This window comes from Sparus aurata, chromosome 4 (assembly GCF_900880675.1).
Source record: "Sparus aurata chromosome 4, fSpaAur1.1, whole genome shotgun sequence".
In the NCBI taxonomy this organism is placed as follows: Eukaryota; Metazoa; Chordata; class Actinopteri; order Spariformes; family Sparidae; genus Sparus; species Sparus aurata.
In genome coordinates, this window is record NC_044190.1 from 11,646,121 (window position 1) to 11,660,868 (window position 14,748).

General features: G+C 39.7%; 1 protein-coding gene across 1 annotated transcript; it reads right to left on the minus strand.

Moving 5' to 3' along the window:
• Positions 1-5,442: 5,442 nt before the first annotated feature.
• On the minus strand, positions 5,443-14,267 carry adgrg3 (adhesion G protein-coupled receptor G3). The gene is made up of 12 exons (XM_030413326.1): positions 14,137-14,267; positions 13,814-13,868; positions 13,319-13,412; positions 13,071-13,211; positions 12,044-12,211; positions 11,618-11,672; positions 11,437-11,528; positions 9,955-10,073; positions 8,026-8,306; positions 7,145-7,247; positions 5,762-6,087; positions 5,443-5,657 (listed from the first exon to the last, which is right to left on the minus strand). The coding sequence occupies exons 1-12, from the start codon at positions 14,192-14,194 to the stop codon at positions 5,542-5,544; spliced, it is 1,608 nt and encodes a 535-aa protein (XP_030269186.1). The 5' UTR covers positions 14,195-14,267; the 3' UTR covers positions 5,443-5,541.
• Positions 14,268-14,748: the final 481 nt, after the last annotated feature.

The window sequence follows — 14,748 nt, forward strand, 5'->3', positions numbered from 1 at the left end:
GAAAACACCCCTTCACTCACGGTGCCAACATTTTTATAATCTTTGTTAATTCGACACAATTTAACCACAGAACAAGGATGTGAATTAACCCGCAACCATCTTACACAACATCTTATTCACCAACACATTCACAAACCATAATTACACTAACAACAACAGAATACCCAAGAGTCTTTGTGCCACAGTCCACAGTATATTAAAGTACAAGTATAAGCTTTAATATTAAAGTATAAAGGCAGGAACACACCAGCCCAACCGTTGGACGTCTGAAGCGTTTGGAGAGGCTCGGACGAGGATGGGAACACATATGTTTGGTGTGTTCAGCTGTGTCGGAAGCTTTCGGAGCCGCGCGGACGTTGTCGGATCCAACTGAGCATGCGAAGTCTGAGGAGGAGGGCCGTCAGACGTCTGAGCCATTGGATCCTCTGATTGGTTGTGTGCCAGCTGAATGGCCGTTCTGATTGGCGGTGTGCTGGCGAATCAGCGCGGTGTGTGGGAGGGGCGGAATACTGTGTGCGCTTTGTTTTTCTATGTACTCCGTTCCGTCATTCCCCGTTTTCATGTTTTGCAGTAGTGGCACCAGACTAGTTGTTACGTACGTTCAGGACGAATTAATTTGTGTAAGTTTGGTAATGCCTCACTGCATGTTTAGTATGCAGCTGTTTTTCTATCAGAAATAGTTAAGTTTCGTTTTGATCGAAAGTAAAGAGAGTTGCGTGCATAAGGTTCTCGTTTACAACTCACAACACAAGCGCCACCCGCTTATTGCATCTCGCGCAAGCGCAGAACATACACGCTACTGTGGCGTAGGCAGCATGTCGAAGCAGTGTGTTCAATGCAACTTTTCTGCCGAACGGGTCAGACAAGAGGCAACGGAGTGGTCGGAGAGTGGTCGGATAAGGCAGTTGGACGTCTGGGCGGTGTGTGGGGGCCTTAAGTCTAAGTATTAATGTACGTAGTCTTAGACTATTCTTTATACTTTTCAGTATAAGCCAAGTATACTTCACTATACTTTTCTTAAGTATATAAAATGTACTATATAAAAAGTACACTTCAAGTATACTGCCTCAGTTTTAGTATAAAATAAGTATACTTGGTGTACACTTGAATAAACTACTTTTTGCTAAGGGTTTAGCAGTAAATATGCAGACATATCGTAAAAGAGCAAAATCATACATCTCAAACATTTGACAGAAGCACGGTCTCAACCAGATTCCATTCACCCCATTCCACCAAGCTGAGTTTGAGTAGGTATCTCCTGACGTAGATGTTGAAGACTATGACCAGGAGCAGGTAGAGGTGGAACCTTTCCAGAGGCATCCAGCTTTCCAGAGGCATCCAGCTGAAGGTGCTCATCTTTGTGAACACAGATAGTTTATTAGCCTTAGGCTTCCAGGCTGGTGGCTTTAACCAGCAAGGCTTGCTTCAGCTCCACCACACACTCCACCTCCTTGGCCATTTTTGATTAGCCAGGAGTTAGGCGGAGTCTGGTAGGCCTACTGCCAATGGCGATGACCAGTACAATCCACAATGGGCTTCAATGGATGGCTTCACACTAGCTCTGTCCACTATTTTATACAGTAAAAGGTGACAGATGTAGTTCCAGACTCAGATAAAAACACAACAATCAATGCCGTCTTCCATGTCCCATGTCTTCTCATATACAACTATTAGTAAATCTACTTGTAATCATTGTTGTGGAATTTTGGCTCGCTTGAAGATTCAGGAGAGATGAAGAACACTCAGAGACACAGATGACTTAAGTAATTCCTATAACATAGCCAGGGAGGAACAACATAACAATACAACTATGTGTGCAGTGTAATTCCAAGTCAATTCCCCCATACCTTCCCACTGGTGATTATATCCACAGCTCAGGAAAATACCAAAACATGGTTATTTGTTTAAGAACAACTAAGTGGAAAATTACTGCAGAGCTACTCACCTCTGACCTAGTGAGGAACAGAAAGCAAATACATAGAAGACAGTTAGTATGCTGCCACACTTCCTTTACTCTTGTGTCGTGCAGTGGTTCTTACCATAAGTCAGGCTCACATGTTTCACACCAAGTGCTAGCCACATTAATAAAACCAGAAGACACAGACAACACCATAGTACCAAAGAATCAATTTGTTTTCACAGTGACAGGCTTTTGAACCAGAATGAGCATCATCATGAGTCATTTATAGAAGAACCTCTGACCCACAGAACTGTGGTCTGACAAAATTAACTGATGTCTAAAGCTGAACAGTGTGATTGTCAAAGAGCATCAGTGTGACACATTTTTTTTTTTTTTTTTACATGAAAACTGAATCTCATGCTATACATAAATATGTCTGCACTGTGGTTTGACTCCTACAGAAAGAAAACTCTGTTCTTTGAAATAAATCCAATTATAACACACACACTTAACATCCGCTTATTGCTTCAGTCCACTGTCAGTAAGGACCAAGGACCTCTGTTAAACGTAACATTAAAGAGGTTTTATTCATCCTAGTGGAAACAGTTATTGCAAGTCAAACAGAAAACTGTGTAATGTAGGCGATATAGTTAAGAGCCACGTTGTTACTTTCATCCTCTGATGATACATGTTTCTGAAACAGAAAAAGATATCATGAAAGTTCATCTGAAATTGTATTAAGTTCGGTAGACTGTTCTTGAGTACAGCTACTTTCTGTACTTCTAAGTGATTCCATCCACCAATTTGTGCATTATCAATCTGCACATAGAACATCTGAAGTGTAAAGGCCAAAGTTTTAGACCTAGCTGAGGTAATGCATGTTAATTCAATTTCTTTCACAGATTTTCTGGATATGAGAATGGAAATTTGGCCAATATTTTTTGTTACCCAATTACTGTCAAGCTACAATGACAACAACACACAGGGCTGAACTGACAGTTCACAAAGCCTTATTCCTATCCGTGATTACTGGTGCAACACTTGTCAAGGTTTCCATTTTTGCACAGTACATTTAGTTAAAAATGATGATAGTAGCAAATTTACCCCTCAAAATGCCTCATTTGTAAAAGGAAGTGGACAGAGACAGAAAACAGCAAGGTTTGCAGTTTTGCTATTATCTCAAGATCACACATTTAAATATATCTATGAACCGTCCCACATAATTAAAAAAAAATGTTTAGAAATTAAAAAAGCGATGATATGCTTTTTAGTATTTTAGATAGCCGTCTGTGCTCAAATTACCTTAATATACACGTTACTGATAAATATAGACTTTTTCTTTTATTCAATAGGATGAAATACTGAGGGATGGCTCACTGTATGTATCCCACCTGTTTCATGCCCTGACTCCTGCCAAAACACACAAATCCCATGAGGAGCTGGTGATTTGTCCAGGGGGTACCCTGCCCTCACCCAGAGACAGCTGGGATTGGCTCCAGCAAAAAACCCTGTGACCCCATAAAAGGGATAAAGCAGTTACAGGCAATGGATGGATGTATGGATGGATGATGGAGCAGGGATAGTGGGCTCAAATGCATGTGGCAAGAGTGCAATGGATGAGGTCGAATCAGATCACAGCAAAATCAGGGACAGGCAAACACAGAGGAAGATCAGGGACACTGAACAACATGCTAACAGAAACTCAGAAAATGACTTAACGATAACTGAACTACACTGGGCTTAAATATAAACTAATGGGTGAGGCAACGTTTAACTGGACAGATTTCCTACATATCAGACGTGATCCTTGATCCAATTAGTCTGAGCTGCTATGGTTAGTTTTCATTTAAAATATGTTTTAGACTGAAATGTTACTCTGAACAAAAATATAAACGCAACAATTTTATTTTTGTTTACATTTTGAAATATAAGATCTTAGACTTTTTTGTGCACACTTATTTCTGTCAAATGTTGAGCACAAATGTTTTGAAATGTTTGCTGAGCATTTCTCCTTTCTTTGCATATCTCACTGATGATTTAGTGAAAGCAGAACAGGTTTAACTTTCGCTCTAAAGTGCCCTAACAAGAGTATAAACATCACTTACTTATGAGAAAAAAGCAAAACCCCTCACAAACACTAACATTTCACTTCACAGAGAACTCAGTGATTGCTCATAGAACAAAAGACAGGATTTTCAAACTTGCAGGAGTGCAGAGCGAACCTGGTCAAACAGGCAACAGTTCTAACTAACAGAAGGAATCACTCTGCCAGCTTCACATGTAAACCTGTAAACATGCACTGATGGAATGAAACTGTAAGTTCATTTACTCAAGTACTTTACTTCAGCACATTATTTAGGTACTTTGAGATACTACATTTTCTGCAAATTCATACTTCCACTTCCACTACATTTTGGAGACAGATATTGTACTTTTTTTACTCACTACATTAATTTAATAACTTTGGTTGCTAGTTACTTACCATATTACATGCTGCATCACAGCCGTACTATTTAAATTAACAATTTAATTCATTAAAATTAATAAAATAATATAACATAATATATATGATAAATTATTGTTGATACTTAAGTGCTTTTTAATATTAGATGCTGTAAAATATTTACTCAAATTGTGACCGTATGAGTGACAAATTAATATGTTAACATGATATCTTTGATAAGTCTGACTCTTAGGTACTTCATACAATAATGTAACAGGCAGAGATTGCTGGGCACAGCAGTAAGTACAGCTGCTTTCCAAATTAAACTCCTGGTCACAAAGATATGTGGATCCACGAGAATTGTCATGTCTAATTTATCCTTGATCCTATACAACCAATCAGAGCCAAGGTGAGTGTCTTAGAAGTGTCAGTCACTCTCGTGAATACACTGCTGGGAGCCCCCCTCCCCTGCGCAGCGCATACTGGGCTGTGTAATATATATATATATTGATATATGTTTTATTCTATGTTTTAACCATAAGAACCAATTTTCAAGCCCTCATGTGAGCATCATAGCTGCTATTGATCCTTGATTTATCCTTGATAAATATCAGCTACGATGCTCAGATGAGGGCTTACACAGCTTTTGTTCGTCAGTCAGATTGACACTTCTCAGACACTCTTCCTGGCTCTGATTGGTTGTATTGATCCGGGAGTGGTGGATTCTTGCAAATCAAATTACAGCCACTGGGTGGAGCCGCCACAGACAGTGGATTTTTACACAGCAAAAAATTGTTACAGATTACAGCTTTAAAATCAAATTTTGATCATCTTTGCCTGTCCATATCCAATATTATTATTATTGTTATTTTAAATATGTTTTTGGGCCTTTATATGGCTGTATTGATCGAACAGCTGAAGATATAGCAGGAAACAGGGTGAGAGAGAGGGGGAGCAACACACAGCACAGGGCCCCAGGCCCTGGACTCAAACCTGGGGCCGCTGCAGCGAGGATTAGTCACCAAACAGCGCCCCCATATCTGATATTATTGTAACCACAACAACAACTTCAATCTCAATAAATAATAATAAGATGTTGTTGTTGATAATAGATAGAATCACAATTTTTATTTATGGTGCAGAGTCCAGTTACACCTAATATAGGCAATAGATATTACATTTGTTTTAGCTGTGATTATCAGTTATTGAAACTGGTCGTCATCATCTTCTGAGAGGAAGGGTCTCTGACAGAGGAGTCATTGTCAGACCGAGACTTGTAGGTCAAAGCCAGGGACCACAGGAACATAAAGACACCTGAGAAAAAGGAAACGAGGTTGTGAATTCTTCTAGAAAAGCATAGCAAAGCATAGAATAAAAACACAGTGAATACTTTCTATAAGGATTGTACACATACTTACCCTGCAGGGAGTTCAGAATAGTGAATACATAGATCCCAGAGAGGGAGATGTAGGTGGTGCTTGCTAACCCCCAAGTTAAGCCCAGCACACAGCTGAGGCCCAGCACTGTAGCACAGTCCTTCCATAACCTGGTCCCTTTCTCTTTGTTCACCTTCTTCCACCTGCTGGTGCTGTCAATGCCTCCACGATCTTTCCTTAGTCCCCAGAGCCTAAAAACCACCAGCCCCAGCATGCAGGAATTACACAGTATCACCAGGCACGGGAAGGCCACAGTGCTGATGTAGCTGACCAAAAGCCTCTGTGGGAACTGGCTGCTCATCCAGCATCTGCAGGTTGATGAAAAAAAACAAAAACAAACATTTATTTATAACATTAAAGGAGAACTTCGGTCGATTTAAACATGCAGCTTCATTGCTCAAGCTACCCTTGACTTGCCAGTACCGAAGACGCGAACAAATTTGGTCCAGCCATTACAGAGCTCCGTGAACGGAGATGTAGCATTGAACGCTAACAGCATGGGGTCGGAACTTTGCACTGTGTTTTAAGCGTCTTAACATGCTCCACATCTCACACCAAAAGTTATGCAACATCAGCAGACACCTTACAACACAGCACTGTAGCGTGTATGACTCACAATGAATAAAAAAGTAGTTAAAATAGTGTGTTTGTGCAAGGAGCTACTTACCTGTTTGTTGACATCCGTGTGTTCCAGTAGCTAGACCAAACTAGCATATCCATCGAGTGTGCACTTAACAGGCTTAACAGGCTATTGTAAGGCTCATGGCTCATGACAGGCTGTAACATGGACATGTACATTATGAACATAAACACGAAAATGCTGGATTACGTTTCCGTCTCCGCCAGTGAGGGAGTAAGTGCACGCTCGACGGATTGACTAGTTTGGTCTAGCTACCGGAAGACACGGATGTCAACAAACAGGTAAGTAGCTCCTTGCACAAACACAATGTTTTAACTACTTTTTTATTCAGTTTGAGTCATACACGCTACAGTGCTGTGTGCTAAGGTGTCTGCTGATGTTGCATAACTTTTGGTGTGAGATGTGGAGCATGTTAAGACGCTTAAAACCCAGTGTAACGTTCTGACCCCATGCTGTTAGCTGTCAATGCTAAGTCTCCGTTCACGGAGCTCTGTAATGGTTGGACCAAATGTGTTCGCGTCTTCGGTACTGGCAAGTCAAGGGTAGCTTGAGCAATGAAGATGCATGTTTAAATCGACCGAAATTCTCCTTTAATCTATATTAACCGGCTTGTTGGTGTTGAATAAAGCAATGCACAGATAGAATCACAGTATGTTTTGCTGAGAAGTCAAACCTTCTGTGTGGTCAAATATTAAAAATCCTATCAATGAATCTTGGTTTCTTACATTTGTGCTGTTGAACTGTGGTTGTTATCGTCCCTCAATTCCAGACTGTATTTGCCATAAACACCTGAAATCCCACAAACCACTACAGTCAATGTAGGGAGACCTGCATGAAGACAAGAGAGACACCGAATTTACTTCAAGAAGCATGTATCTCACTTACACTAACATGCTGCTTTAAATACTCCATTAATAAATCCATGGTACCAACATATACACTACATCATCCTGTTTGAAGAATGCTTGCTAAAGTCTACAGCACCCAGCTGTTTTAGGAAATTATTCTGTATATTCGTTAAGAACCAAAGGGTGGGGGTAGTCAAAGTATTTAGAAACAGGCTATGAGAAACAAATAAACATAACTTAATAACTGGATGGACAGCCATGTCCTTCAGACTGAATTTGCTATATGAATGTGCACTGTGTACATTTTGACTCAGGGCCTGAAGGTGTTGGTTTTAAAGCCTACAACTTTTCTGCTGTGGTTGACTTTTTCCTTAGTGCTTCCAGACACAGCTGGCAGCTATTTTCAGTGACTATATGCTACTTGCCCAGCACCAAACACTAGAGAGGCAAAGCTAACAACTTTTTTAAATTGGAGAGTGAATATTGGACTCCCATGGACAGAAATGTAGCTCCAAATGGATGCTAATATTCTTGATTAGTCAGGATTATTGGCTTGATGTGTAAATATGGAACCTGGTTTGCCATATTGACTTGGAAAGTTGAAATATATCAGTGAAGGCTACAGTTTTACTCAGTTGATTTTGTGCTTTAGCAGTAAATCTTTGGAAACAGATTTGGCGCTGTTACCAAAAACCAACCACCCGATGAATGTGGGGCATGAGATCTGTGGCTCTTTGCTTTGCTCTGTTGTTACTCACCCCATCCCACCAAGCTGAGTTTGAGCAGGTATCTCCTGACGTAGATGTTGAAGACTCTGACCAGGAGCAGGTAGAGGTGGAACCCTTCCAGAGCCATCCAAGTGAAGGTGGCCAGCAGTGACCAGTGTAAAAAGAGACCCAGACCCCTGCAAACCCAGCCCGCCTCCTGCTCTTTCATCAGCCACACCCAGAGGCTGCACAGCAGGAAGCTGAGGTGGAGGCAGAGCAGCGAGCCTGTTAGGTGCATATGCACACCGATGGCCTTCTCTGGCCGCTTTTTTCTGAAAGAGAAACAACATACAGTGTATGATGATCAGTTTAGTAAAGCCTATTCAGCAGAACCTGTACTACATCTGGCCATTTTGAAAATTCACACCGCTTTACATCGCTGTCAGACCGCCCTTTTTTGGCACTATATTTTCTCAACCGTAGAACCTCCGTATCCCTAAGCATTCTACGGTCTGTTAAGTTTCGTTTTTATCGAAAGTAAACCTCTCGTCAAGCAACTGGGCCTCGCACTGTATTTCGCCACTCACAGATCACGTGATGCCCAGTTGCGCTAATGCGTAGGGATACGGAGGTTCTACGGTTGACAAAATATAGTGCCAAATTAAAGGGCGGTCTGACGGCGATGTAAAGTGGTGTGAATTTTCTCTATACCAAGTACACTTGAACTGTTATAGATTTTTTTTAGGTGAGCCTTGTTTCAGGTGGTTAAATTTCGCTTTTTCTCTGGACCCCGTTCACCGCAGTACAAAGCTGAGCATCTGGGCTGGAGCGGCTCTCTACTTCTCCAAACTGAGCGCCTTCCACACGGACGAAAACGATCTTTTTTCTCTCCGTCTTCCTCTGCATCGTTTCAAGAATATTTGCGTCCATACTGATCCACTGAAAATGACCGAAAATGTTGTAGTTCATATTCCAGGCCTATAGGTGGCACTTGACATTCACCAAAAACGGAGAAGAAGAGACGGAGCACACGCATTAAGCGTGCGCGCTGTAAACAAACAGACAGTAGACAGAGAAAACAAACACAACAAGAAGAAGATGAAAATGGCTTGTGCAAGGAAACCAGAATCGTTCGTGTGGACCGTTAATGAGGATGAACTGCTGCTGGGACTCACACTCAACTACAAGGCGAGTAAGTTGCAAGAAAGGCTCAATATCTTCTGTGGCATGAACACGAGCATGTAGTCCGCCATTTTTGTTGTTGTTGTTGACGTCGTGGGGTTCAGCGAGGTGGGGCGATCGCTTCATCGTTTTGGAAAGTATGCAGATTTGCTGTCCACACGAAAACAGGAGGGCTGCGTTTTTTCGGATTTTTCCACCCTGAGACCCGTTTTCAGAAAAGTGCGTTTTCAGGTGCTGCGTTTTCAGGATCCGTGTGGACGGTCGGCCAAAACGATGCAATACATGTGCGTTTTCGCAAAAGAGCGTTCTCGTCTGGACGGCCCCTGAGGCTGCGCTGATCGGTGATTATGGTAGGGAACAAATTGACTATAGATATGTACTTATCCATATGACCCCACGTCAAAAAACACGAACTATCCCTTTAAAGTTAGTTGCACTACTGTGATACTATCTGTGCAATTTCAGATCTGCAGTTAATTAAATCTAAAGCACTATGTATTTGTTGGTATTCATTGATAAGTAAACACATTTCCCTTTTGATCGCATAATCACGATGGGATGCTGTGTAAAAACAGAATGTTTTATGATATACTATAATATATGTGTGTGTATATATATGTGTGTATATATGCACTTTGGTTTTACTTATACAGGAAGGAAACACTGTTGTTCTGTGAAATAAATCATCGAATTGACTCAGTCCTTTTTCACAATAAAGAATAGTCGACTCTATTACACATACTATATGATATATGTATATTAAATATTTAACTTGAAAAAGTCAAACAGAAATCTCACTGTAGATAAATATATATGATCAAGCTGATGATTGTGAAGAAGACGGAGAGAGCTGATCCAATGTAGGTGATATAGTTTAAGGCCATAGCGTCACTTTCATCCACCGATAATTCAGGGTTCTGGAACACAAAGAAATACAGAAAAATTTTACTTAAAAGGTATTCTAATCTCAGTCTCATCAGTAGACTGTAGTTGTTTTGTATTTGTAAGCTATGTACAGCTATGTTTGGTGTGTCAATCTTTGCATACAAGTGACAGAAATATTCCATCAATATATACAAAGAAAGCCTAGAATTGTTGAGCTACACAGCACAAGCTCAGTTCAGAATGATAATAGCAGCAAATTGAACATGTTTATTTTTGTAAAATAAAATGTATAGAGGCCAAAAATAACTGCTTCTAAATTAATTATCTTTAAATGTCAACAGATCACAAGATAATAATTTTGTCATCTTGACATGACACTATACACAGCCTATTATCGCCAGAAAACTAAGTGTTATTTCCTCTTCTTACTTAAAGTATTTAAATGAGGAATGGCATGCCAGCATGCATAGGTGGCATATTAACTGTAGCAAAAAATTTAAGGAAAAATGTCAGATAAAGAGGCAGCCTTTATTGATCAACACATCATAGGGAATGAACTAGGCTACGCAAATGTCCAATAAGAGAAAGAGAAAAGAGACAAAGAAATGTCCGCGGTTGCAGGACAATAAAGGAATTCTGATTCTTATTCTGATTCTGAAAGCATCATTTTGTCAGAGGATGACATGATGTAGGCTACGTGGTTACGTCACACATTGATGTGGATGTAAACAAAGGCTAGAAATTAACAAACCAGGAGACAAAATTAAGAGAGGTCTTCAGCAAATACTCTTAGTAAGTTGTAATTGTTCTTGCAATGTCAGCTTGCATTGGCTATGTTGCATGCTGTCTGGAGACAACAAAGAAATGCAATGATGATAAGCAGGGAGGGAAATTTTGCTGTTTTTATGAAGTTTCTAATGCGATATTCTTCAATGCGCTTTACTGAAACATGGCTAATGTGTCTGTCTTTTCCTAATTAACCCTGTTAGCCCCCGATGCAATCTAGTTAGCTTACAATATGCTGTTGTTGTTTTTGGTAGCAAGCTAGTTAGCCTGGCATGCTAACATTTGTGGCTTACATTAGAGTTGATAAATACTCACTCGCACAGCCCATTCCTTTAAATTTGCTCTGCGGTTTGTGGTTTCATAAAAGCTATGTATAAAGACTGTTGTGGTGCATGTGTGAAAAACTTACCATTCAAAATTTAAATAGGCTACAGTGTCCTGTACCAGGAGAGATGCTATTGCAAAGACCCAGTGATTTCTAAATGTGAAATTAGCAAGTCTTTTAAACAGACATGAAAACATTCTTTACAGGCAAATTATTTGTATTATTTAGTATTATTTAGCTTGTGACTGGCTGATCAAAAAGGGTTATGTAGGAAAGAAGTTTACCACAAGCACAGCAAAGAAGCTCAAGTGGTTGCAGCTGCAAATAAATTCAGTTCCTGTGTTGTTGGTATCACAGCCGTATCTGCTCCAATGACCTAAAAACACAAATGTAATGGACAAATCTGAGTTGATCTTTTTATTTCAGAGCAAAGACACTGAAGGCTGACTGTAGTATGTAGCCCACCTGTTTCATGTTCTAGCTCTGACTCTTGCCAAAACACACAAATCCCATTTTCCACCTAAAACATATATACGGAATATCAGAATTAGAGACAAACAGATTTTCCAAATAAAATGTGTGCCGAGCACATCTGTATCTGTGACTTTACCTGTTTGTAAACAGAGTGTTGATAAAGTAGTGCTACTTAAAAGTTACAAATAATCCAACAGCCTCAACTCTCATACAGTGTTTGAGAAAAAAACTTCACACACCACAGAGCAGGTAATCTTGCTTAGTATCAGTCCATAAAAAGGAAAACTGTGCAAAGATGAATGTAGCATTCTCCGTCTCAGCTTCCTGAATGAGAACATGTACTGGTGCAATGATATATGTACCAGCTTGTAAAGACATGAACATTCAGTTTTTTTCTTTTCCGATCTGTGAGTTTACCTGTTTGTTGTGATTGAAGATTAATGTAATGGGTTGTGAGAGGTTACTAACAGGATTGTTTCCTGCCCTCACCACCAGGACAAGGCCGCCCATAACAGTGCCTCGCATGTGGGTAGGCTGGGCTGGTATAAGTTTTCTTCCCCTTTCTCTTCCTGGAGGGGGACTGGGCTGAAATTATAGACCGAGGTGTCAGAGGAGAAACATGACATTAATGGGTGGTGCTTTATTGTAAGACATTTATAAACACTATGAAACTTGTTAAAAGTGTATAAACTAGCTAAGAATGTTAATAAAAAAAACTTATGAGTGTCTTATAATTGTTAATAATATGATTAAAAACGCATTAAGTTTAACTACCATACTAACATATTAGGCCATCATTAAACGACTAAGCTTTTTGTTACTTTGGTATGATTAACAGATACTCTATTATGCATTTGTTAGCAGTTAACTATGTACTTAAACATATTTATGATTGTAAAAAATATATTACAATTTAGCATTAAAGGTGTTTATTATGCTATTATCAATGCTAATAAAGATTTATAAGTTCCCTTGTTGCTTATAAACTAATGCTTATTTCAAGGACATCAATATAAAGCAATACACATTATGGATTTATAAAGGATCAGGTTAATAAGACATACACCAAATCGACTTCCAAAACATGTGGAAGAATTGCAACATGACAGCCTCCTGGATTTACATAGTACACAAAGTCTGACTGAGCATGAGTTCATGGACATCAATGCAAATCAGCATGAGGGGCAAGTGCTGCCGAGTTACATAATACAGAGGGAGCCAACTGGCGAACAAGTGTCAATGCATAATAATATTCAGGTCCTTAATACATCTTCTTGGATCCTCTAGAACATTTGAACATTTAGATCAGATTTCTTAAAGCTAAAATTTCTATGTGATTCTACTTCCCTGTACCTACATTTGCAATATGATTGCTGTTAAATAAATCAAGGGCAATAACAGAGGGATTGCCTGGTCTCACTTAAAAGGTCTCAGATTTTTGTACCTTTGGACTGTCTTCAAAGAAATAGCTGTCGATCACAGTGGCCACCAGCAGTATCTCATCCTCAGACCCATTTCCTCTGCTCCTTTGGAGAGCTGAGGATGGGATGTGAACCCTGTGATCAGGAGTGGGACTCACTTCAGCCTAAAAACCACATGTTCCAAAAAAAAACATTCTTTCACCAAGGAAAAAACATGTACTTATAACAAAAAAATAAATAAATTCCAAAATATAATCTTTAAGAACCTCACCTCTTGGAATGAGGTCACGTTCTTCCGAATAAAGTGACTCACAAAACGTTGTTGCGCTCTATGTCCACAGGTTGCAATTCTGTCCTCATAACACCTACCAACACATAATTTGCATATTCAATACAATGCAATAACTACACTATTATAACTACTTTAATAGGTATGTATGTATCTATATATACAGTATACATACAGTATATATATATATATATATATATATATATATATATATATAGAGAGAGAGAGAGAGAGAGAGAGAGAGAGATTATCGCTATATATACATATATAGTGATAATCTTCTATCTGCATATTCAATGTTTTGTTCATATACTTATTTTGTTTCAGGGTCTAGCTATCATGTCAAAGCTATCTCATCATTCATAAGACAGCAGAGCACAACCACACTTATCATTAGTGTATGAGAAAGATGTGATGTGTTCACAAAACCAATTGTAATGTCTACAGCATCAGCTTAATATCCACTCTATGAGTTACCTTGTCCAGGCTACATCCCCTTGTTTGCAGTCGGTGATAACATTTTCACAGATATCTGTCAGAGTGACAGAAAGAAAATGAAAGAGTCAAAAATAGTGTACAATGATGGAGACGCCTGGTATGAGATTGACATTTGAATAAGACAAAACATTTAAGTGACAGTTGTCGCTACGGACAGACATAAGAGGCTGCATAAGAGGAGTGACTTTATTTTTGTCTTGATTTGGTGATCTTCGACCTTGATATATTAATAGGGAAAATAGTATTCACCTCATAAGCAAATGGGTATGATAAACAAACAGTATTCACAATGAGCAACTCACCACCAGCATGGGTCTGAAATAACCAGGTGAGTGTGATGAGAAAACAAGTAATCCACATCGTGCCTCACTGTTCTTCAACCCAGATGTTACAGTGAATGGACCACATAGTTCTGCTGGTTGAAGAGTTGCTTAATGAGGCGAGAGGGAAGTTTCACATCTACATCTACTTCATGGTGGTGGTGGAGCGGGGGTGGATGGCTCATATAAAGAGGAAGTGATTCATGTCAGAGGAGTTTCTTTCTTGTCTTTTAATAATATTTCGTTTAAGCTGCTACAGTTAGACATCTGACATACTTATTTGCTAAAGAGCAGGCACGTGCACACCTAAGGCCCAAGGGGTGCTTAAGCCCCTGCCCCTTTTGCCTTGTATTATAAAGTGTGCTTTTTGTGCATTTTTTAAATGAATAAATACACTCCTGTTGTGGATGTGTAAAAATGGCGGTATAAAAACGCCACGTTTATCTACCTTATGACTTTCGTACGTAATGTGGTGTTGGGAGTGTGTTGAGCCTCAAGCCGCTTCTCTGTCTGCTGCTCCCTCTGTCTCTCACAGAGGAGAAAGAGAGAGAGCGAGAGAGAGAGAGAGAGAGAGAGAGAGCTGCCTCGTGGAGA